Below are 26,718 nucleotides of genomic sequence, written 5' to 3' on the forward strand. Positions count from 1 at the left end.
ACGAAACAGCGCCAACGGACACGATTAGCAGCCAATGCCTTAACTTCTCTCCAGCTCTTACCCGCCTCTCTGATTTCGGCTTCAATTGTTCTTCTCCATGTTTTTCTCGGTCTTCCTCTCCTCCTCTGTCCCTGGGGATTCCAGCTCAAGGCCTGTCTTTCTACGGCGTCTTGATCTTTGCGCAGAGTGTGTCCTATCCATTGCCATTTTCGTTTTTTAATTTGTATATCTATGGGATCCTCTTTGGCGGCTGTCCACAAATCTTTATTAGAGATTACTTCTGGCCAATAGATTCTTAAGATTCTTCTTAAGCACCGGTTCACGAATACCTGTAGCTTGTTTGTGATTGCTAGAGAGACTTTCCACGTTTCACATCCATAAAGTAAAACTGACTTTACGTTGGTGTTAAATATTCTTAACTTTGTTCTGATTGATACTTCCCTAGCTCTCCAAACTGGGTATAGTTGAACAAATGCAGCATTTGCCTTCTTGATTCGGGCCACTACATCATCATCTGCCCCTCCATTTTTTGTCAACACACTCCCTAAATATGTAAAAGAATCCACTTCCTCTATCTCTTCTCCAGCCATTTTAAACATATTGTTATTTACTGGATTGATCCTCATTGATTTTGTCTTTTGGACATTGACTTTCAACCCTGTAGCTTTCTCTACTTTTTCAAGATCTGCAAGTTTTCCTTCCATATCTTTGAATTTGTGGGCTAAGAAACAGATGTCATCTGCAAATGCAAGTTCTTCAAGCTTCTGCTGTAGACCCCAGGAAATACCCTTTGCTTCTCTCCTACTTATGTTCCTCAACACCTGGTCCAACACAACCAGGAAGAGGGTTGGTGACAAGACACAACCTTGCCTCACCCCTAGCTTTACCTCTATCGGGTTGCTTAAATGTCCATTGTGTATAATTTTACAACTGTAGTTCTTGTACATTTCTTTGATTAGGTTAATTATTTTTCCAGGGATTCCTAATCTTGTCAATCCTCTCCAGATTTGGTCCCTTTTTATAGAGTCGAAGGCTTTCATAAAGTCTATAAAAACCAGATATATACCAACACTGTATTCATTCATTTGTTCGATTATTATTCTCATTGTGTTGATCTGGTCAATGCATGAGCGATTTCTTCTGAAGCCAGCCTGTTCTTTTTTTAATTTCCCATCTACTACATCCTTGATTCTATTCAATACTATTCTTGAAAACATTTTACCAACGATTGATAGCAAGGATATACCTCTCCAGTTCTCGCACCTTGTTAAGTCCCCTTTCTTAGGTAATTTACAAAGAAGTCCCACTTTCCAGTCTTGGGGCATAATCTCTTCAATCCAGATTCTTTCAAACAGTGGTTTTAAAACTTTTGCTGCTATATCTGGTGCTGCCTTTATAACCTCTGGAGCAATGTTGTCACATCCCGGAGCTTTCCAGTTTTTTGTTTCTTTTATCGCTTGTTTGATCTCATCTTCTGTTGGGGGATTTATATTTATGTTTTCTTCTTCTTCTCCTTCTATGTTTCCCACCAGGTCACCTTCAACATTTCCATCATCCTCCAATGTCTCAAATAGTCCACTGAAGAACTCATGCCATCTCTTCATCTGCTCATGATCACTTGTTAAAAGTTTACCTTCCTTATCCTTTACTGGTCTACCTACATTAATTTTTCTCTTGGACAACTTTTTTGTTATGTTATATAGTTCTTTCATATCTCCTTTCCTAGATGCCTCTTCAGCCTTCTCCGCCAGCTCGCTCATCCATTTTCGTTTGTCAGTCCTTGCACTTCTCTTCACTTTTACATCTGCTTCCTTATAGAGTATCTTCATATCCCTCTTTTGTCCTCTGGTCTTGCAAGAGTTTATCTTATTCTTAACTTCTCTTCTGTCTTCCACTTTTTTCCACGTGTCCTCAGACATCCAATCTTTCTTCCCTGCCTTCTTTAAGCCTAAAACATCATTTAAAGTATTCGTATACGTGTTTGTTATACCAAGCCAATGTTCTTCTATACTTGAGTCATCCATAGAGCCTAAAGCTCGACCATGAAGTTTTCCTTGTGCTGTGTCCCTCTTAGCTTTAGGGTGTCAAATTTTCTTGATGTTCTTTCAGCTGCTTTGACTGAGGCAGCAATTTTTAGTCGGATATTCGCAATCATCAAATGATGGTCACTTCCTATGTCAGCTCCACGTTTGTTCCTGACATCAAGTAGAGATTTCCTCCACTTTCTTCCAATGGCAAAATGGTCGATTTGATTTTCTGTAATGTAATTAGGAGAAACCCATGATACCTTGTGACAGTTTTTATGGGGAAATATTGTGCCTCCAATAACTAAATCGTTCCTAGCACAGAGGTCTACGAGCCTTTCACCATTATCATTTCTCAATCCAATTCCATGTTTCCCCATAACCTGTTCCAATCCAACATTGTCACTTCCAGTTTTTGCATTCAAGTCCCCCATAACAATCAAAATATCTCTCTTGTTTACACCTCTTAAAACTTCTTGAAGTTCTGTATAGAATTGGTCTTTTTCGTTCTCTTCAGCTAGATCTGTGGGTGCATAACATTGTATAATGGATACATTTCTTACTTTTGAACTAAACCTTGCCACTATTATTCTGTCAGAAATGGGTTTCCATTCCATTAGGCCCTTTTTTGCAGTGTTGTTCAACAGGAGTCCAACCCCATTTCTATGGTCATCCTCTTCGTTCGGTTTCCTCGAGTATAAGAAAGTTGTATTTAAATCAGCGTTTATTTCTCCAAACTGATTCCAACGTACCTCACTCATACCCATTATTTCTATTCTGTACTTTTTCATCTCCGCTACAGCTTGTTTTAGTTTCCCAGTTTGATATAATGTCCTCACATTCCAAAATCCGATTCTCGTTATCCATTTCAGGCCAAAGGTCTTTACCAAATCTCCCGTCCGGCTGTTCCTTAAGGTTTCTGTAATAATTTTTCTCGAGTGAACAGGTTATTGGCCTATCGCACCCATAGCTTGGTGGAGGGGCTGCCTCCTTGGCCTCCAAGCCTGCCTTGTGAGTTGCCTCAGCTGTCTGATGTCATGACTCAGCTTACTCCCTGGGACGTGCGTGTGCACCGGCCAGATTACAACTCAAAGGACTTCCCTTGATTGGGAAGCACCCCCCTCACTTGGTTCTGTAGGTGGACCAACACCCAGTGGCAGGGGTAGCTCTCCGTAGCTAACAAGTGAGAGTTGATGCCTGGTGTGGACCAGTCTGCCGAACCCACCCTGCATACAAGGTGTGGTCGGAACGGCGCAAAAGGTACTACCACTCCCAGGGCACCCATTACCCCCTATTTAGGTTGTGTTTGGTTTTAACACAACCTAAATAATTTTTGTAATTTTACAAGGAGCACGAGAAACTTTTAAAGACAAAACCAGCTCATTTTATGTTGGTATCCCTGTTTCCTTTGCTTCATTGCCGACCAGCTGGATGTGCATTGTTGTGTTATACCGGATGAGGTTATTGTAAATACGATTCAACAAGGTGTTTTCCCAAGCTTAATGAGTGTGTACTGTAGAAGAATATGTTAAAAATAAATTGTATACCAATAAATGCTTAACATTCACTTTCCAGATTTGGTTCCAATGTCTAAGAATAAACTATTTATTGTCTTATCAAAAGTTTTAACTATACATCGAAGATAACTATGCAACAATACACATTAGCTGATCGGAAATTAAGCATGAAGAAATGTATACCAACATACAAGCTTTTTAAAAAGTGACCCATTTGAGTTACGTTAAAAACACTTCTCCCAATAGTATAACTACTGTAACAAGAAATCCACTGATAACAATGTGGTAAAATAAAAGTCCGTTTTGGCAAATCTTTAATTTATATTTCACACATTGAGTAATGAGTAATTTTTTTATTTAGTCTGGTTATGTCTTGAACTACATAATTTTAGCCTACTATTTTAGGCCCAACCATGCCCGTATAGCAATTACAAATTGACATTGACTTACAAAAATTAAAAATATCAGGGACTCAGCTGAATGTATTCTGATTCCCTCTGTGATATAATAGCCACCCCTAATAACACCTGTGTACTAGAACTAGAGAAGGCTATGATTATATACATAAACACTTTAGCTTGAGTGTTTATTGGTAACCTTACCTAAAAAGTTTATTGGTCCGTGGTTGGTACAAAACGGACTGGATAGTCATAGAACAGTCAATAGTCGCAGGTATGTAAGTCTTGCAATTGAAAACGCAGCTCAATTTCCAGCTCAACAAGAATAACCACGGATGTGCGGATTTTAAGGTTTTGGTGGACATTTGTTGAAAAGTAAGAAGAAAATTAAATATACCATAAAATAGAGAGAAGTATGTGAGTGTGATGTAACATGTAGTTTTAACTTAACCTAGATTTGTTTAAATAGGCTTAGTTTCTAGTTTAAATATCGATATGATGATATTTAATATCATTTGATGATTTCATGATATTTATTTATGATCGATATGATGGTTTCGATATGATGAAAAAGAGTAAAATAATTTATTTTATATAGGAGGAATCTTCTAAACCAAAGATAGTTTTTTTCCTTTTGATAGGATTTATGTTATTTCATTAAATTTGTATGATATCATAAAAAAAAATTCACTAATGTTTTAATTAATAAAAGTAATTACCTATTCCTATTAGTTAAGTATATTTCCACCTAATGGCATTTTCAGCCGAGTAATCAACTCAATTACTATACCAATTACAAATGTCAGAATGGAAATGACAATGCTTGTTTAGCTGTGTTTTTATTTGAGGAACAATTCACCATAATTAAGAACGGGTGGTTGTACGTTTTTAAAATACGCGTTATATTTTGCAGATAATTTACAATAAATATAAGTGAAACTGTGGTGTTGTTACACTAAACCGATCATACAGAATGTTTCTTAGCTAAGGGAGAACTAACACAAGGGAAATCCTCTCATCAATCATTAAGTCTTCAGCCAGCTTAACTTTAAATACGACATAACTTTCAATGTTACTCAAGTTTGACGTTTTAGATAGGGTCGTCAAACAAATTCCTAACTTAGGAAGTAAACATGATATCGTAACAATGAAATTAAATGTATAGAAAGAAGTGTATAAATAATCATAAACACATTGGAAGAGTTTAAATAGTTAAACTGTAACCGGTAAATCTTTAAAGATAAGGTTGATATACTGCTGAGTGATATTCCAAAGGTAATACCATGCCAGTAAAGGGAAAAAGTGTAAGTAGATTGTATTAAATGTATGCAAAGTTATTGTTTCTTTCGAAAGTTTTCAAAATAGTCTGGTTTGCTCCTTGGATTATTACCTTGTGTAGTATTTGGTGCTCTGGTAAGTCCACTGTGTTGTTGAGGCTTAATAGATGAAGTCAAAAGACACACTAGACCATAGTATGTAATAAAAGGCGTAATTACTACTGGAGCTGTTAAATTCTATCGCAAAGTTATATATGAAGATGTAGAACTTAGATATATGTTTATGTTTAGATAGATTTTAATGTTTAGATCGATGTTTTTTTTTAGATAGATGTGTATATATGCTTAGATAGATGTTAATAGATGTTTATGATGAAACCAAGTGAATTACAATTATTGGAGAAATATTTGAGACTCGTCGATACGATAAAAAAAGTTCAACGCAATTGAAATTTATGTAATTCTAAAATATTAATTACTCTTATGAAACAACCTACATTTATACCTCACAATATACTTTTTGTTAGTTAATTGCATCTATGCAACTTTCACACAGACTGTTTTCTGTGTTTAATTGACGGACTAGTGTTTCTAATTGTCTATAAATTTTATACAGAAAGGGTATTCAAATAGATTATTTTAGAGCCTACAAATATTTTGTAAACTACTTAAGGCTATTTTTATTTTTTTGTACTAGAACGTATGAAATATTACCAGCTAAGCCCATTTAAAGTATCAACTACAGTACCAATCTGTCATTTGTATTTTGAAAATTTCGTTAATGTGAAATGTATATAAATCAGTTAATTGTTATTTTTCACTCCGAGTTAATAATAATTTTCTTATTAAAATACAGTATTATTTACTTTGATCGATTTGGCTGGTTATGTTGGTATAAAATAATATTACGAATCATAACAAATCTGGTTCGAAACGCTAAGCATATCCTCATTTCTGAACCATTGACGTTTTACTAAAGAATATTGTCTTAGCTTTGTACTTAAAAACCTTATGCTTCATAGAAACCTTTATTTGTGTTTCAGCACATCTGTCATCAGGGGTCTGAGATTCAAAGTAGACAATTTTACGTTTTAGATTTTAATCAAGCTTTTACTGGATATTTTTATTTATTGTTATGAGCTTATTATTCTATATCAATTTGGCCTGGCCCGTTTCTATTGAGTCAAATAAGGATATATTTCTTTTACATTTTGGTTTGTGTACGTCAGAATACATAACTACTTAGATCACATCACTCATACCACTTAGTGAACCCTATGTCTGGTTGGTTTGCAGTGTTTGCCCTCAACAGTAACCCCTATATGCCACAATTAATTACAGAAGCTCCAAGTGTTTATGGATCAGTTGAACAAGTTGCAGGTGTTCGAAATATTTGATGAAGGCTAATGGTTGTAGGCTAAGTTCCGGACAACTCTTCGTCTTGATCTATGCCATTTTATGCTCATCTTGTTACAAACAAATGTCTTGGCTCATGGTATAACGTATCCTTGCTTTGTACACATTCATTTGTAACTAGTACCAACTTTGCCAATGAAATTTTATTTGAATCATTTCATTAATCATTCAAGTTCACGTATTTCTAGGTAAGTGCTAGTGAAGGGACTTATTATTATGAACTCTTCTTTTTCCCAGTCCTGTGTTCTTCTATCACAATGCATTATTGCCCACACTTTTACACTAAGATCTTTTAAGCATTGTCATCGCAGATATTTAATGCTCAATTTAATTATCATTTTTCGACTTTTCATCTTAAAATGATTTAGTGCTCACTACTTACTGTAAATAAAGAACAAATAACAATCAGATCCTTGGACATTATCGGCTGTGTAGCTGTTCTGTCATGATTATAAATGTAGGGCTCTTTGTCCAAGAAATGTCTGTGTAGTCTATCACATTACAAGTCTGTTCTTTTCCTGTTTACTACCTTACAATTCCGTTCTCTTGCTCACTGCCTATCTTGCTTATTTGTGTTCTTAAAAAATTTGTTTGAAAATTATTAACTATCCATGTTTTGTTCTTGTTATGTATACTTTGTATTTTTACTATTATGTACTCTAGTGTGTGTATCCAATGTATGCATTATTGGGGTAATTCGTTAGAAATAAATCAATAAAATAAATGAATAAAAATATGATTCTAATTCGAGTATTTATAAATAGGCATCATGTTTCACTAGAATCATATTTTAAACAAATATGTTGTTAGATTAAAGTTTTTTCCAACACCAATAAACTTTATCTAGTACATTTTTTTAAAGGATACAAGATCATATTTCTGAAGGTATTTTATTTTTATCTATATAAATAAAATTAGAGTTTTGTCTGTACATTGCTTAGAATAATGAACTTTTTGGTTATTTTTACATTTCATAGGTCAGAGAAACCGAATCAAACCTTATCTCAATTTCTGTCTGTCTGTCTGTCTGTCTGTCTGTCTGTCTATCTGTCATTCTCTTGGTAACGCTAAAATACGCACTTTATTACAACTACTCCTCAATAACTATAGCACTGTCCCGCCTGAAACTTATTTTCCAAATACTATACATATATGAGATGGTTTTAGACGTATTTCATCGAATATGAGACAGTTAGATATTTAACAGTAAACCCTTGAAAATCAAGTTTTTGTCGATTTTTGACGTGGAATTTCTGGAAGCCCATGTTAACCTTATGAGAAATGAAATTATTGAATCTTAACAGCTGTTTCAATTAAACAAGTTGGTTCTGTTCTGTGATGTTCAATAGCATTAAAGTTACAAGGATTACCAACAGGGTGCAGCACTAGCACTATTATTTCTTTTACATTTATGACAACAGCTAATTTGCAACCTGGAGGCGAGTGAGCGTAGCGAACGAGCTAACCTGAAGGCAAGTGAGCGTAGCGAACGAGCTAACCTGAAGGAAAGTGAGCGCAGCGAACGAGCTCCAACATACAGGTGAGTGAGCGTAGCGAACGAACTTCAACCAGGACGTGATTGAGCCATGCAAACGAGATCAGATAGTAAAAATAAAAGTAAGCCTACCGTTATAGGATCGACCGGCAGACACAGAGGTAATTTAACCTTTTATTGATTGTCATACCGATCCGGAACAACAAAAAACAACATAAAATGAAGCTATGTATAATAGTTTGGCCAGCATATCTTAAAATATGCAAACCAACTGCTGTTCGTTATATAAGAAGGTTTCAACTGAATATTATAAGATCCCCGTGCGTAGAACGGGTACACAGCTAGTTTTAAATACTTATATAACTTAAATATTGTTTGTCAGTAAATGTGTAAATACGTTTTATTTATTCGCCATTTAATAAGGAAATATAACAGTATTAAGTACAAACTAAATTCTTTTTTTATCTTACAAAATGAAGTAAGTGAACTCTGTGCAATCAAAGCACAATTTTACTCAAATATATAAATACATTTATGGCGTTTACTTTTTTGTTATTTTGCACCCTATTGTGGATGATTATTTTTATAAAAGCAAGAGCTAATTACAAACATTAATGCTTTGTTTTGTTACCTAAGAAAACGTATGGTTTTTTCTTTTAAAAAATCTTCTCGCAATTGTAAAACAATTAAAACACTCGTGCTCATTTAGATTTTGTTAGAAGTCCTGAGTTCCTGGTTTTCTACTAACGTGACTTTGTCGTTTATGGTACCCCTGCCTGATTGGCCCTCCTGAAAAATCATCCTACCTTTTCCTAATCTCCTACAATTTTAGAAGAACAGAAAGAGGTAGAATATCAAAATTAATATAATCAAGCTAAATGAAATAAATGGAAGAACTGAATTGCATTTTTTGGTTGGGAATATCCGTTTAGTAGACTATAACGGACATTAGTATCGTAGAAGAAAGTAAGCACAGAAAATATCTATAACCTTTTAAGAGTTTAAAACGGGTATTTACATGCGCGAAGAACAATGTCCCAAAACAACCTATGGAGGTTATTACCAGCTTATAATTCAGGTATAAATTGTATAATAAAGGAACATAGGGAAATTAAGTTCAATGTAAAAAGCAAGCACAGCGAGAAAGGATACGTTGGAAATTATTTAAACACAAAAATGCTAGATATATAAAAGGATGAGTTCTGACGAGTTGCGGAACGGTGGAAATGCAAAGAAGTGACAAAGGGCGGTGGCTTGTGGAGAGGTCACAATTCATCGACAACAATCATCTTCCTCCCTTCTTAACGTCATTTCTTCATGAAAGACTGACTTTAATTTATACTTGTATGCATGCACACCAGAAATATCCTATAATGTAATGATCTGTAATGTTTATAATGTAATGTTGCAGGTAATTGTTAAATTTACTCTAAAAGTAGTTACGTATCAGTTTTTCCTGTAAAACATCCATCAAATGGTAAAGTCCGAAAACTTATGCCTTCATATTCAATTGAAAAGATCCATAGCCTAAGCTGGCATCCAAACCCCTTGTCTAAATGGATTTTCATTTATAATTTTACTCTCTCCCCTATAAAAAGTATATGGAGAAAGTATTGGTTTCGTCAAAATATTCTAGTTTGAGTTTTGAGTGGATACATCCGTTTTGGGCCCCCCTGAACCCAAAAAAGGTGGTTTTTAAAGTGATGTCTGTGTGTAGATGTGTACAGAGGTACAGACCACACCTGTCGTTCAATTTTGATGAAATTTGGTACCTAGGTACTAATCCATTATATCTCCAGGTAATGATTTAATTCTTAATGGTAATTTCTCCATAAAACCCATACAAAAACGGAAAATCGGGTTTTCTCGAAAACGGTCCGAACGATTTTGATAAAATGTAGTAGTTGTATGAGTTGTTATATGAGTTGTTAAATGAGCTGTTTTTGATAATGAGAGTGCTTTAAGTAAGAGCAGGTATATAGCTCTTTATGTTACCTAGAACTCTTATAACTGGGATAGCGTGTCAGATAGAATACAGGGCGAATAAAAAGTCAAGACCCCCCTCTTCAAATATTTGTCTAAGTAAATATACAGAGATATCCTTTTGGTGGTCATGCAATCTTAGCAGGAAGTTTCATTTTATGATTTTGAAATTTGTAAATGTCCCCCAAAAAGGGGGAATATTGGGGGCAACCCAACATTTTTTAGAGTAAACCCCCTTCAAGTGCCATCTTATTGATAAGTGTTACAAAGACTTAAAGAATGATGTAAACCAGAGTATACTATTTCATTCCTATCCAAAATGGTAGCCCGTTAAATATTATGGAAAATCAATGGCAATATTGGTTCGTAATTGTAATATTGGCTTCCATTTTGGACAGAGTAGATATATCAAACTCTGGTTTTCACAATTCTTTAAGTTTTTGTAAACACTTTAAAATGAAGTGTCACTTGAAGGGGATTTACATTTAAAATTTTTTAGTTGCCCCCAAGATCCCCCCTTTTTGGGGGACGAATAAAAATTCAAAATGATAATATGAAACTTCCCGCTAAGATTGCAAGACCACCAAAAGGATATCTCTGTATATTTACTAAGAAAAATATTAGAGGGGGGGGGGTCTTGACTTTTTATTCACCCTATTCTATTTTAACTGATCTGATTAATACAAAGTGATAAAATCTGAATACTCTCACCTCAAGTCCAGAAGATAACTTGGCTCTTAAGTTCTTCATATTAGAGACTGCACCCACACTGCTACATGAATATAATACACACTCATAAAAAAAACTAGTTCACTTAAGTGAACACTAAGAATGTATTCGTAAGACATACCAAGTTACGGCCTAAACAACTTCACCAAAGGTTCTAACTTAAGAGCTGTGTAGTATAGAGTTTATCAATAAGCTTAGAGCTTTAAATTGAATTCTATTGCTTTTGGTATAAAATATCAAACGGAAAGCCGGGAAATCGAGTATAAAATTGTATAATAAACTGTCGAAACAACTAATGATGTTTGATAGATATATCAACAGATGTAGATTTACAGTGATGCTTGAGTTTTTATTACCTTTTTCATCATTTGAATTTATTAAATAAATCTCATTTGTTTTTCACCTATATTAGCTGTACCAAAACATACTATCGTACAGTCAGTGTATATACGTCATATGGGTTATCCAGTGATGACTGCAGTTCTATCATAGAATGTTGTTTTGTAATGCTAGAACCAGCAATGTCCGAGTCTTACTTTAGCCCAAGACCACTGTGCTACCTTCTTTATGGGAAAAATGTTCAAAGGTGTGCATTAGACTAAGCTAAAACAGGTTAGAACCCTATTTGTTATGTTAATTAGAATTAACTTCAGATTTGCAAAATGTGGTTGAATATAGGTATATTCGATACATTAAAACAAATTTGCAATACTGTCTTGAAGTATTTAAATTTACATGCTCATAGACTCCTCTGAAGTGCAATAGAATTATTCAGTTCTCGTCTACAGATTTTAAAATCGATCACACCTTTAGGAGCACGTAGGAAAGAATCACACCAGGAATAAAGTATTGCCTTTTTATTGATATGTTTTAAAATATTTAATTAATACAGAATAGACACTCTGATCTACCATTACTCCAACTTTATTACATGTAATATATTCTGCTATATCATAACAGTAACAACTATATTTTACATCAATTGGTTGTGGGCTTACTACATTACAGAAAAAAGTAAAAAATGCATTATATTTAAATATTTTTTACGATTATTCTGACATTATGAATATACGTTTATATACTTCTTAGTAAAATATATTATTCTTAAATCTAAAGAATTCCAATAAATAAGATAAGAAATATAGCTCTCCATATTTACCAAAATATATTATTTAAACCACAATTATTAGTTCTTAATATTGTTTTTCCAATTTACTGATTACTTAACATTTACGTACACATGTTTAATTTCACCATTTGACTGTCACGTGCATTGATCGTTAAGCTAAAAAACCAAATTTAGTAAATGTTGAATTCTATTGATAATATCTTTTTTAGAAGTATTTGTTGACTTTAAATTTTAACCATCAAATTAAAACAAACAATTTCAATAGAAAACTTTGTCCAGAACTATGCAGAGAGCAGAAAATTTGCCACTCAAACTGACAATGTTGAAATATGAACATATTCCTTGCATTTTTATAAATACTTTGAAAAAACAGTGACTCCCCCTCCCCCAAGGTTGAGCTCATTTTGTTGTGTATAAAAGAGGAGTAAAAAATTATAAACGTAACAATATGATCAACAGGTTAGGTATTAGAATTACAACACTTCGTTTTTATTGCCTACCAAGAAGTGTTCTATTCCTAAATATAGTCGTATGAAATGATAAGGGATTGAGAGAAACATGGTTGATTCATATTGATTAGCCGTATTGACATTGTGTATTTGGTATCTAGATCTATTACAAAATTAATAGATTTTGTAGGAGAAGAGAAACGGAGGTGGAGGTGTAACTAGCGCAGATCTGGCATTTCATTGGTTGACAGCTTCTGCTGATTCTGAGGATGATTGGCTGAGAACTAAGGGGACTGCAACACAACAAGACAAACTGACATTAGAAGTAGAACTGATATAAGCATGACTGTCACAGACGCTTCTGCCGATTCTTAGGATGATTGGCTGAGAACTAAGGGAACTACAACACAACACAAACTGACATTAGAAGTAGAACTGATATAAGCATGACTGTCACACACGCTTCTGCCGATTCTCAAGATGATTGGCTGAGAACTAAGGGAACTACAACACAACACAAACTGACATTAGAAGTAGAACTGAAATATGCATGACTGTCACACACGCTTCTGCCGATTCTAAGGACGATTGGCTGAGAACTAAGGGGACTGCAAAACGACAAACTGACATTAGAAGTAGAACTGAAATATGCATGACTGTCACAGATGCTTCCGCTAATAGTACAGGTAAAACTCTTCTAAAAACACATAGTAAAATTGGCCCGTTCATGAAACTTGCAGGAAACGTAGTAGTTACCATTAAAACCACCAGTTTGTTGTTGTTTTATTGGACCCTGACTTCCATGGATGGTGATGATGCCTCAGTAGCTGATGAACAATATGACACGTAGTGATTAAAGAGGCGTAACTACTAGTTTCTTAGTTAATGTTCCTTACAATGTTAACGTATTACACATAGACTCATGACCAATTTTGTTTTAATTGATATTAACTTATATTAACTGATTGATAGTAATTGATATTTTATCTTAACTTGTCATAATAGTTTTTTATGAATACAGTTGTCTTTTTCTCATACTACTCTGCATCCTAAGAAATATAGAAAACCAAACCCCACTTGCTTGGATCCCATTGTGACGGGTAGTCACCAAAAATTATTTTCTAAATTTTGGGATTATATTTCAAAAGTAAAAGACCTGGTAAATGGATTTCACAATGCATATACCAGTGTCAGAACATTAGCATTTAGTAGACAGAATTCTTGATGACACGTAGCTTGCTCAATCGACCGACCCACAAAAACCGTAGACTTAGCAATTGTACTTTGGGGAGACTGAGGTCGGAGTTGACCGAAAGGAAGACACTTGGCCCCAGTCATCTATCGGGGACACTTCGCCGGTCTCCGGGTTTTGGGTAAGGCGATTTCTTTATTAATATTACAACTTTATAATTTTTGTGATTGTCCAGGCTAACTTAACCTTTTAAAGTCAGTGATTGATTGATACTAATCGTAATCAATTTTATAATAATTGATTTCATTTATAATTTGTGTGAATAAATATAGTGACTATTAAACTCCTGTTTGAATATATTAACGTGTCAAAAAGAATTATAATTATTAGAGTTTGATATATAAATTTCATTTGCTTAGGCCTATTTAAATAAAAGGAGCCTATAATTATTTTATCATCCATTTTTATTATTGTCTTTATTATTATCTTTATCATATTGTCCATCCACTTTATTTGAATAATGATTAAACATTCTTTTACCTCTCACTAAAGAATTCTTATTATTTAAATCGATCCCGGTTACGCCCCCGGTCACAATTTCAATCGTGGCACCATAAATAGAAATATTCTCAAAATCACTACCACCCCCCCCCCCCTAAAATTTTACCCTTATGAAATGGTACTTCCAACCCCGCAATCATTAGGGACTCTTCAGATTTCAAAACCTAATGGTAAGTACTACGTTTCCTGCAAGAACCATGAATGGACAAATTTTAGTAGAATTTTACCTGTACTATTATTTTAAGACCACCAAGTTAGCGTTGCATTATTTCTCAGGAACAACTAACTACAACTGCAATTAATAGGATGACACAGACTTTGATTGTACCACCAGCTCTTTCGGTCTTTAGACAAAATTGAATTATTGAAATAAGTAGGGAAAATATTTGTATAACCTGAAATTAAATGGAGCTTAATTTTTGTGAAACCCCTTAAAAGTATATTAAATTAATTCCACGTATCAGATACAGGGACCAAACTATGCTCTTTGAACAGCATATTTTACTATTTAAATAAAGCAGTAACAACTATAAACAGAGTAATCCAACCAAACGAAAATTGATACGTTTAAATATGCGACGAGTTAATGGATTTTACCAACCAATATAAGCGGCTTTGAGACTTGGTCCAATAAGGCCAAGCGGTCGGACCTCTTACACAGGTTTGATGAAATCTTTAATGAAACCTTAACAGCCGCAAGGGAGTTGTGCATAATGCAAGCCGGAAACCCTATACCTAAATTATCTCTTGTTAAACATAAAATTTAGAAAATGAGTTAAATTAACCAGATAAAAAGCTTTGGTATGTATTTGTAAGTAAATTATATGTCATGATATGATGTAAATAAATAAATCTACTGACGAAAGGGAAATAATGTTTTAGGCATATCTTGTACTCGTGAAATTTGGACTGTTTTGGTCTATTAATGAAACACTTTAACGTTTCTTTTTAATAAAATTTAAAACTTAAGTTAACAAATTTTCAAACTAAATAATTTATCTTAAAAAGATAAACAGTATGTTGGATTTACATTATACACCTGTTACTGAAAAGATATCTGACGACTCCTAATTTATTCATACATATAGTATATATTATGTATAGTAAATTAATGTATTATGTGTATATATAGTAATTATACTTGATATTTAATAACTCGACTTTTGATGAAATCGTTTACAACTCAACTCGAAAATTGTCAGGAAAGATAAAAATAATAACATTTTGTTAACCAGATACATGTGTTAGGAGTCGAAAGTAGAAACTTAAGTGTCATATTTTAATAAAAATAAAGGGAAAACCACTTTGTATGGTAATTTTATTTTTTATAGTTGAACCTTTGGTAACGTGTTCATGAAATGTTTGTATGCATGAGTAGAACAGCATGTATTAGGAATGAATTGAATCAGCCGACAGTCTAATTTAAACTTGAAATACATAAGAAGAATAGGAAAGCAGGCTTCCCGCTCAGTCAACACAGCATTGAGCTACTACAAGCTTAGGTAATGGAATAATTTGCAATGCCATTGTCCTCGCGGAATTCCGCCCTTTTATATTGCAAGAATAACAGCCTTTATTTTACTCTTAGGACACTTTCGTTCCCAACAAAGGGCATCGTAGTATTCAATTATTACTTTATGGTTCTTTCAATACTTAGGGTAACTTAGACTTACTGCATAAATAAAGCTAATTATGACTTGAATACCATATTGAGTTTACTACTATTGTTTTTACAATTCAATTTAAATCGACAAGATTACACAATGCAATACTTATCAATGTTCTAAATTGGGTCTCACAAAAGGGTTTCGCAAGGCTGGTATCAAATTAGGCTACCGTGAAAGGAGAGGAGGTGCAAAAGCATTATTTATTCACTCCAGATTCGTTTGTCTACAGGGACAGCCTGATTGGAACTGTTCTGAAGCCTCTCTCCTGGCGAGGGTCTGTCCAAGCAAGGAAAACTGAGTACAGTAAGTAACAATATACGTTGACCTAATTGCTTCTTCTTAGTTTTTAAACAGATAACTGATTAAATACTACGAAAACATACTTTTAAATGTAACTACTGCTACTGTAACTAATTTTACTGCTGTAATTTAGCGTCTCCTTTTGGTTGCTTCAAATCATTAAATATTGTTTGAATTAATCAATGGTTGTTAAAACAAAATATCTTAACGACATGCCACTAGGTAAATGTGTATTCCAATATTAATATTGGCCATTAATGGCTATTAACTAGAAAACTTACATGGCAGATATTGCATGAAAACAAATGACAGAGCAATATTGATTTAAATATTTTCCTAACTAGAACACTATTCATGTATCAGGAATGTTGAGTTGTACGACTTTGGCTTTGGCATGTCAAAAATCTTTGAAAGCTCATATTGTTAAAGATTATCGCAATGTTATGACATTGCAATAATATAAGGGAGCCATTTTAAACCCTTTTAACTATTACAGAAAAGATGCTGTACATAATTTTATTAATATACACCTTGTTGCAATATGATTTTAATATGCAATTTTAGGTATCCTATCTTGGGACCAAGGTAAAGCGAAAAAAGAAATACAGTAAAACCTTGATAACAAGACTCTCGCAGGGATCATAAAAAAGACTTGTTATCAATGTTGACTACTTATCGAGGTTTGTAATGACATATGATTAGGGGTAAAATAATTTCAAGGGGATTTGAAAATGACCCTTGGTATCAACGGTGACTTGTTATCGAGGGTCTTCTTATCGAGGTTCTACTGTAGTTATCTTTTGTACTAAAAAGGTTCCACAACATTAACACAGAGTTAAAAACGTCTTTAACTCGGCTTGATTAAACTTTCATTCCTTTGGAAATGTTTAGTACCGAGAGTGATATTAATAATATTTAATTTTTGTGAAATATATTTAGTTGGTCCAAAATTGTATTTTTAAATTAAAAATAATACTTATACTGATTGAACAGGCACAAGCTGTCATAAAATATTGCAAATTCAACAATCTAAGGTTTGGCTTTCTGTTCTACAATCTCACTGTCAGGAATAATGAGACCTTCTTTTTAACTAGGCACATCTCATTGAATCAAGTAGCACTTCAGTTGGATTCATTCTGATGGGTATTGTCTTTTCTACATTATCGGTAATCATTTTAATCCAAGCGGTTTCATTCCTAATCTCATATCTATTCATTCAGTTAATCGTGTTTGTAGTCGGAAGCTACAGATTACAAACACCTTTTATGTGTTTCTTTTCCATTATAAAAAAAAAAAAAAATACTAAAAAAATATAAATTACTAAACGATTTCCTGGGAACCGAGCTGTGCTCGGGAAAATCATTATTATACTCTGAGAGCAGTCTTTGGTCAATGTATCCTAAATCTTCTTTTTCAGTATGTTCTAATCAGTAAAATAGTTATATTGTAAATGACTTTAATAAAAACTTCGTACTTGTAGAGTGTATAAAACCAAATACGACTTTCAAAATATCGAATCAGTGGTGTGATCAGATTTAATTTTTTTCATATATAGAAATTCCACCTTCTATGGCAAGAAAACAATCGGACAGAAAATGGTGATTTATGTAATAATATGAATAAGAATCACGATAACTCGATTACCTGCAGTTTAAAAAACTTAGTTAGCACCCAAAACTACTAACATATTTTAGTTCTACGTTTACATGTTGGATAAAAATTGAGGAACAATCTGTGATTCAACAATGATCAACTGATAATAAAATTGAGCAAGCCGATACACTTTATTTTGATTTCTAAAAAATACCCAAACAATCTGGTTGGAGTGTTATCAGTTCTATGAGTGTTTGCTTGTCTACCGTAGCGGTGTAAATGTCGTCAGTTGCAGGTTGTACTGAGGCGGGGAGAACTGCCGTGAGGGACTACCAGCTAACCTGATTAAATCCGACCCTTTGTTAGGACATTAACTAGTTATCTTCAGGTACACAGCACACTTTACCAGCCGTCATAGTCCGTTATGATATTGTTAAAATATAAACAAATTGGCTATGGTATAATATAGGGGCAATAGTAAAATCAACACATGAATTACTAAATAATAAACACGTTAAAATCAGAGAACACAATCAATATAGTTATAATATGCATCGTTGTGTCCACTTTGGTCCAAATATTTCCAACTCCATGGTAGCTTGTCATTTGAAGTCACCAATAATCCAAGTTTGTTCATGAAGAGGGCAATTCATTAAACGTATACAGGTTTTATATTATCCTATATTTACAGTTAGGACAGATTCAAAATCTAGAAAATGGCAGTCGAGTTTTAATTAACCGAATACTGTATTAATTTGACAAAGTATTAAGGTTGAAATATTTTGAATAACAATCGTAGGTACTCGGTGATGCTAAGCTAAGCTGACGATAATTACGTCTACGGATTTATTCTACAGTTGAACTTTATTGTAGGCTAATTGTTCATGGCCACACCCGATATAGATATTTTTATTAAATAAATTTACACTGTTTTTGTATGATAAGGAAAGTTACCTATATGATAAACATACGCTATTGAACTATGAATATAATTGATTATTTGTAATAAGTTGAAGATTTACCTCCGCTATGGTTCGGCTCGTCCCGCTTATTCCGCTCGCCATGTTGCTCCGCCAGCAGCGCCAGTAAACTCTCCAGGTCTTCGCCGTCCTTCTTGCCTCGGACCCCCATGAACCCAGATGCCGGCCCCTTCTTGCCTCTCATGCCAACAAACCCTGAGGGACCTTTCTTTCCTCTCATCCCGAAGAACCCCGAGTTCTGGGGCATTTTCTTGCCCCTCGTCCCGAAGAAACCAGCTGCTGGCGCTCTTTTGTCTAGATCATCTAGAGGCCAGCTGTCGTCATCCAGAAAGTCGTCGTCTGTGTAGTCAAACTTCTTTCCTCGCATTCCCATAAAGCCCGACGGAGCCTTCTTTCCTCTCATAGCTGCAAACCCCATGGATGGCGCTCTTTTGTCCAGACCACTATCGAAGTCGTACTCCGGATCAAAGTCTTTTTTGCCCCTCATCCCCATGAAGCCCATACCTTGAGCTCCTCTCTTGAAGTCAGAGTAGTAGTCGGCCATGTCGAACGAGTCCTTTTTCCCTCGCATTGCTGCGAAGCCCATGCTAGGAGCTCGTTTGTCGTCAAACATGTCCTTCTTGCCGCGCATTCCCATGAAGCCCATGGCGGGAGCGCGGCGCTCTAGGACACCAGCATCCTCCGCCTGCAGTACCCAGACGCAGCCCGCCACGTACAGGAGGCCTAGCGTCCACCTCGCCTGCAGTCCCATCTGTAACATACAAGATATGCCATCAACATATGTACACCCACCCGTACTTGGGATGCTATAAGAATATGTTGACCAGTCATTAGGGTAATAGTAAGAATCCGACAAAAAAAATATGTCGTAAAAGTTTTTCAACTGTATTTTTATATTAGACAACCTTTGGTAAAATAAATAAGTACGTTTAAAGAGATTTTTAAAGGACGTATTTTTACATTTTATCATTAAATTTAATAGATTATAAAATGAGGAGTAAGTATAAAGCATTACCGAGGTTAGTATAAAGAGTATTTGAATACCTTGTTCAACTCAACGAGGTAAACTGTATAAAACAGCAGTTAATAAAGATGCAGCTAATAATTCTTTCAACTGACACCTTAACAGTATGAACTAAACTATTGTAAAATGTATTGGGTTCATAAAATGATATGTGCAACCGGTTCAATCATTGTTCAACAATGTTATCTTTAAATAATAGGTTTTATCCCTAGACGTTACAAACAGATGTGCTAGACTATGTGAGGATTCAACTGCAGTGAAATAGTGGGGATTCAAGACAATTTACAGCTTGGTATCTCTTCCCATAGTTTCTCCTCCAGTTGTTTCTTATAACATCTTCTAAATTTATGGTGTTCATCATCAATTCATTGTACACTCTAAAGTTTCTCATAGCTCATAGGAATCCTTAGCTTTATGTGCAAACTTTTTTTTTACCTAAGCCTTTTTAATAGAATTGTACAGGGTAACAATACATTAGACAATGATCACTATATGGACTAAAGAATTTCCTTCTCATAACAATGCGTTTGATTATCGCCATATAATCAATAATGACCGCTAATTTAATCATCAAAGTATTGTGTTAATATACATGAGCAAATCACATCCTTTATTTATGGAATGCTCAATGGCTTACAAGTCTGTGACACAGCCTAACTGAATGTTAGGTCGCTCGATCTTTTAAGCCAATGGGGATAATCAACGAGAAATAACCATGCAGCCTTAAAAAATTATATGGGATTTTAAAATTATATTATGTAATAGTGAATTATTCACTTTTCCTCGTACAGTTGTTTGTGTACATAGTTTCAATTCACATCTTGCAATATAATTAGTAAGTTATGTATACAAGAGCATAATTTCCTTTGGAGTATATTGTGTACTGTTAAATTTAAATCTAACAATTGTTTGGATCCTTAAGGCAATATTTTCAATTTGAAATGAGTATAAAATCCATAATTAAAGACTAGTAAAATAATATTTTGTTTTAAAGGATTAGCATAACTGTGAAGAGACGCGTCTTGGTGTTATTGTTGGACCATCGTCTGTAACAAAGGCTTCATTCCCTCACCAGGTCCTAACTCATTTAGGATCAAACACTGATCCATCCGAATATCCACATGTAAATACATGCATATATGATTGTTGTGAAGTACACGTACACAGAAACATCCTGTACTAATACAGTATTATATTGATTGTAATTTCAGTATAGGCAAAAATGAGTATGTTATTTTTATAAATCAAGCTCTTTGCAAAGATTTACAAACATATGATTGATATTCACATATACAAGTACCTGAAACTTGTCTCGTTTGAATTACAACTATCGTAATTTGTTTGTTATTGTGATTGCATGCCATAATAGAGAATGTATAACTAATTGTTGATTTTAAAATCCATATTGCAAGTACCACACCTTACATTACCTTTTTGTGCTTAATGTTTTATTTATTTAATGTTTTAACTTAAATGCTATTACTAATCACTGTAGCCTACAACAATATTCTAGACCATATAGCCTACATCGCTAGGCCAATAAAACTCGAAAAGCGAATTTCCCGAATGACTTATTGGGATGAAAATGAGAAAACTAATATTTAATCCATAAAAACCTGTTTGCATAGTCCACTCATGCTAGTTTGCACACTTTTTGTTCCAAATTTAATTAATTCTAATGTGGTATTGTGTTATCACTGGAGTTATCGTGCTTTGAACACATATGTTTGGTATAAGTTTTAACCATATATGTTTTTGGTCTCTGGGAACATCAAAATGGAAAATTAAATCGGACCTAGAAGTAGGTCTTGTTATGAGACATATACGGCAATAGCTTTGCCCAACAGAGAAAACTCACTAAAACATAAATCGTGAATTAAGTTTTACAGGAGGTAGATCAAATTATTTTCTGTTACAAAGCACTTTTATTTACGTTGCTTATATTAAAAGTAATATATTTTCAAAATAATGTAAGGACTTTCAGTTAAGATAAAAAGTTCATTTGGATGGAACTTACATCTGATTATACATATTATATCTGATTATATCTGATTATACTTTTCTGAGAAATCGTACCATCCGTAAAATTGTGTGTGAATTGCTACTGCACTGTTGGCTTGTTTAGCTCAGAATTGTTCTACAAGTGACGTGTAACGGTAGGAGATTATATTCTCCTCTAACACTCGGAAGGCTATGAGACGTTGGTTATAAAAAGCCGCAAACATTCGTCGAGTATGGCTAATGAAGCGTGAGTCGCGCCTCCATCGCTACACATCACTGTTCTGGCTTCTCACTTCATTGCGTGTTTTTGTTGGCTTGTTTAGCTCAGAATTGTTCTACAAGTGACGTGTAACGGTAGGAGATTATATTCTCCTCTAACACTTGGAAGGCTATGAGACGTTGGTTATAAAAAGCCGCAAACATTCGTCGAGTATGGCTAATGAAGCGTGAGTCGCGCCTCCATCGCTACACATCACTGTTCTGGCTTCTCACTTCATTGCGTGTTTTTGTTGGCTTGTTTAGCTCAGAATTGTTCTACAAGTGACGTGTAACGGTAGGAGATTATATTCTCCTCTAACACTTGGAAGGCTATGAGACGTTGGTTATAAAAAGCCGCAAACATTCGTCGAGTATGGCTAATGAAGCGTGAGTCGCGCCACGATCGCTACACATCACTGTTCTGGCTTCTCGCTTCATTGCATGTTTTTGTTGGCTTGTTTAAGTTTTACTGTTGTATAAAATGCGTTTTGAATTTTAGTCAATTGACGGTTTTTTTCGATTTACAAGAGTCTGACTTTCCAACAAACAAGACCTCTTTTACGATACTATATAGTTGAACAATATCAGGATTAATAGTAAGAACTTAAGTCATAGTATCTTTACTAATACGAATTATTTTCCCTTTGAGTAAAAATACTGTTCTAGAGTACTTCGTTTAACAAAAAATGAAAGAACGCAACGGCATTTTTTATATTTAATGCCTAAGCATAAAACTTCAAGCACTGTTTTTATTATTAGCACTTAGTATGCAGATATGGGTTATGCCACCCTAAAGTCGACAGTATTGTTCGTAACTGTGTTGCCCATATGTTCAGGGGTCTCGCTCTAAGTCTCAATTTACAATTCTTTAGATTTAGTTTGTGGCTCTAGTGTTCGTGATATCTCTTTTGTTGTAATAACATATTAGGACACCTGTACACACCTGTATAGTCTGATGATGTTACTTTGTATAGGAAGGGAGTTTCCTTGGCAGCAACTAAGGCTATTAGACTCTGTAAATTATTCACAGGTTCGCAAGTTAGACCAGGGCCGCACCTGAGCGTAGCTCTCAGGCTGCTGTATGTATGTGAATATATATCACTTATATTACCACCATTCCCCTCCCACCATAACAAACTAATCATATAGAAATTGTAGCATACTGTTAGATGTTATAAGTTCGTATAAATCTATGGAAAATAGTATGATCAATATTTTTTAAATTAATTGTAGACGTCTTTCATAACTGAATGATCGCATTTCATAAAGTTGAGTTAATTTAATTAGGTGGGTAAACGTGCCGGTCCACCAATAAGTGGAGAAACATGCCACATAAATTGACCCAAGATGGCTTACAAAGTGCAGGGTCGAGTGCCAGTTGCCTATAAAAAACTTTGACGAGGGTAATTTTACAGCCTGAGGCTTGGCGGTGCGAGTGCCGTGCCAGCCAGGTATCAGTGACCGGTTCCACGGGGCGGCGGGTATGAGGGTTGAAAGGTCGACCAGGGTAGGACAGGATGAGCAAAACTGTGTTTCTACTAAAGTTGCTATAACAAAAGTATATATTTAAAATCCAACTTCAATGTTGGCTCAAGAAAACATAAGTAAGGGCTTATATATTATGAAAGGTGATTTAAAAGGTTATTCGATGACAGTCGATGTTTGTTCAACACTTTTCCTGACTCACCTTTCAGCAAAAGCTAGTGTTTAAATGGATTTATCGCCTAATAATCTTATTCAAGGCTGATTCGCTTGTTAAAATATTAGAAAAAGCTTAAAAACAATTACAAATATTTAAGCTTCATAGAGTTACTCAAGGATCTTCCGTACATTAGGTATTACAATATTTATATTGAATTAATTTCCGTAGGGCCGGAAAATAAAAATTATTTTATTCATGGTTTAGTTTGGATATGGATTACAAAATAAAAAACATATATAAAACAATTTGTAGGGTTGGTTTTATTCACAACTTTAAAATGTTACACTTTGATATAGTATTACAAAGCATGCATTGTAACATTATATTTTGGTGTCCAACACCCAAGAATGTTTCACAATGTAGGTAAAGCTCCAAAGCCAAGCGAGGTTACTCATCGACCGTATCTAACCACCAAGAGCGACTAAATATGTTTACAAGTTAAACTTTGTCAAGTCGTTTCTGCACGTAGTTACTTTTTCAGAAAGGGTTCTGTTTTACGGCGATGTTGTAACGTGACTTCCACTTTCTAAATGATGCCGTGCTTTGGATCAAATATAGTAAACTAATTTCCATTGTGATTTAGAGAATATTGAAACATAAACAAACGACATTGATCGCTAGAAACTTTGCCTTAGAATAATTTCCTAGCTTATAATTACCTTTTGCTCACACATCTTAACACTCATCCGCTAATCAACCATAAATGTATATTCAGAATCATAACAATTTTGGCATTGTATTACCTTTAACAATATGCAGGAGGAGTAAACTTTAAAATTGGCTGCCATTCTCGTCTGTGTGTTAAATTAAGCATTGTTGAATTGCATTGTATAAAAACACTATAAGCAATATTTTACGTGACCTTCCAACAATGAATGAGGTGACATCTTTCAAACGCTAATGCGAGTTATTGCAGCGTACAAAGAAAAACACGTTTCCCAACGATAATAGGTTATATTTATACCAGTACACATCTTGGAGGCTTAAATTAAAATTAATAACTCCTCCTCACTTTCTGGCAAAGCAAGATGTTTGTGTTTGATTTGATTGGTTTTTTAGTTAAATTATGAGTTTAAAACAAGGTTCCTGCTCTCTTAGCTGTTCATTGGTGTTTTATCATTAATTTCGTTTAAGTATAGGAATTCTAGGAAAATTATAAAATAGCATAAGAAAATCTTCACTATCCATATCAAAAGCCCTTTATAATCACCGTTGTTTCAGCTACCATCTTGATGAAACAAAACAAATATGTATTCATACTTTCAGGTTTGATTTGCATCAAAATGTTATAGGTATGCAGGAGGATGAATATATTCTTGTTGTATACTTCCATACCTCGGAAGAGGTAGATAACTAGAATGGTATCAAAGAAGATTACCAAGAGGGCAATATCACTCTCAATACAAGAGCCGTGTCTGCACTTCAGTAAACTGCTTGTTGGCTCAATACCCTTCACATTATTTTTTCCCAATATTGATATTTGCGTAACTGCAGCTTTCTATTTTGTGTTATCATAGTATGTTGCATTAGCATTTGTAATTTTACTAATATGCCTAGAAGAGATCGCACACGCAATGAAAATAATAGGGTACGTAAAGCAAATAATAAGGATATGATGAGAAATAATCGTTAACCCTAATCAATGGTATATAAAATATATCACGGATTTCGAAGTGATTCAGGCTACTAGTAATAATGAATGAAATTCGTAACCACCCCTTGTTTGAATGTTTTTTGGTTATACCATGATAAATTATGTTAACTCTAGGTTTTGCTATAAATGTACCCCTATTATGGATAGTTGAGTGTTTTAAATGTTCCCAGCTTATCTTACATTTGTTGGTAATGAACAACACGTGTTGTCACACTTGATATTAAATTAAGCTAAAGTCATGTACGTACAGCTATCATGTTCAACAGATAAACGCTAATGTTTTGTGTTCACCTCTTGTTGTGGTGAAACTGAGTCCGGCCGTGTAATATCAATATTATAATACCTTTTCGGAATATGAACATCCTGTGCGATGCAATGGTAAAGCCTATCATTTAATTAAAATATTAGTTCTACACAAAATCTGTGTTGAACATATGTATAGTCAATGATAATACTGAAGTAGACACGACAAGGAAATAGAAAATAACTCATTCACATAAAGTAAAAGAGGTTTTAATTTTGTGTATGAATAGATATGCGCAAGGAACAAAGAAAAAGTAAAAAATAAAGTCTCAGTGTGTTCGGTGATGTAGTGGGAGAAGAAGAAGTTGCTCATCAGCTGAGGAACGTCCCTAGTGACGTTTAAACTACGTCACTTATTAGTGACGCAAGTCTTCAACAATAGTATGTGATGGGAAAGCGCAGTTAAAAAAATACTTACAGTTCATATCATAAAGATTGATTGATAGTATTTCTTAATGATATCCCTGCAATTATTTATTTTCAAAACTCGAATTATATTCAATGACTAATTAAAGGACATTGGAAACAGCATGATCACCTAATGGGTTTTATATGCTGGTAGCAAAAAAATGGAATAAAAATGTGTCTAGCTAACTTTATTTTAAACAGTCAAAAATGTATTTTTAGGCAGAGTTCTTTTTGTAAATAAATTAAATTATTCAGTGAAATGTACTAAATTATTTGCTACATTTGCCTTCCGAAGTAAAGTTAAAAACATCTTTGAAGGTGTTAATGGTTACATCAAAAATATTGTAACACAGAAATAATATTCAGTTTGACACCTTCAATCACAACGTTATTGGCTACAGGCTACTGTTTATGGTTATAAAACATACTGAAATGAAAAGAAAAAAAAAATTATTTAATCATCCGGGCAAGGTTAGGGCCACATGAAACAGCAATACTTTATCTTTATATTGTTTGGATTACTACAATTTTTTACGATTCGTGTTCAATAGTAGCCGGCTACCTCAATTTGTGTTGAGTTTGTCCGTTTTTGTGTTAGACATCTTATTTAAAATCCCCGCTTTCGATCTATGTTACATGGAAACGAATTTCATACTCG

General features: G+C 34.2%; 1 protein-coding gene across 3 annotated transcripts in view; it reads right to left on the bottom strand.

Annotated features, from left to right (window-relative positions):
- Positions 1-11,681: 11,681 nt before the first annotated feature.
- The window catches only part of LOC128986083 (tachykinins), an 85,509-nt gene continuing 70,472 nt past the window's right edge, over positions 11,682-26,718 (bottom strand). For all 3 annotated transcript variants that reach the window (XM_054406205.1, XM_054406222.1, XM_054406214.1), the window contains exons 2-3: positions 18,753-19,461; positions 11,682-12,710 (exon numbers count right to left, since the gene is read on the bottom strand). In XM_054406205.1, coding sequence (XP_054262180.1) covers positions 12,655-12,710; positions 18,753-19,461 — 765 coding nt within the window. In that variant the 3' untranslated portion in view covers positions 11,682-12,654. The remainder of the gene's footprint in view (positions 12,711-18,752; positions 19,462-26,718) is intronic.

The sequence above is a fragment of the Macrosteles quadrilineatus genome, unplaced genomic scaffold, assembly GCF_028750875.1.
Source record: "Macrosteles quadrilineatus isolate MER2022 unplaced genomic scaffold, UCM_ALF_1.0 Scaffold_1__1_contigs__length_201487025, whole genome shotgun sequence".
Taxonomy (NCBI): Eukaryota; Metazoa; Arthropoda; class Insecta; order Hemiptera; family Cicadellidae; genus Macrosteles; species Macrosteles quadrilineatus.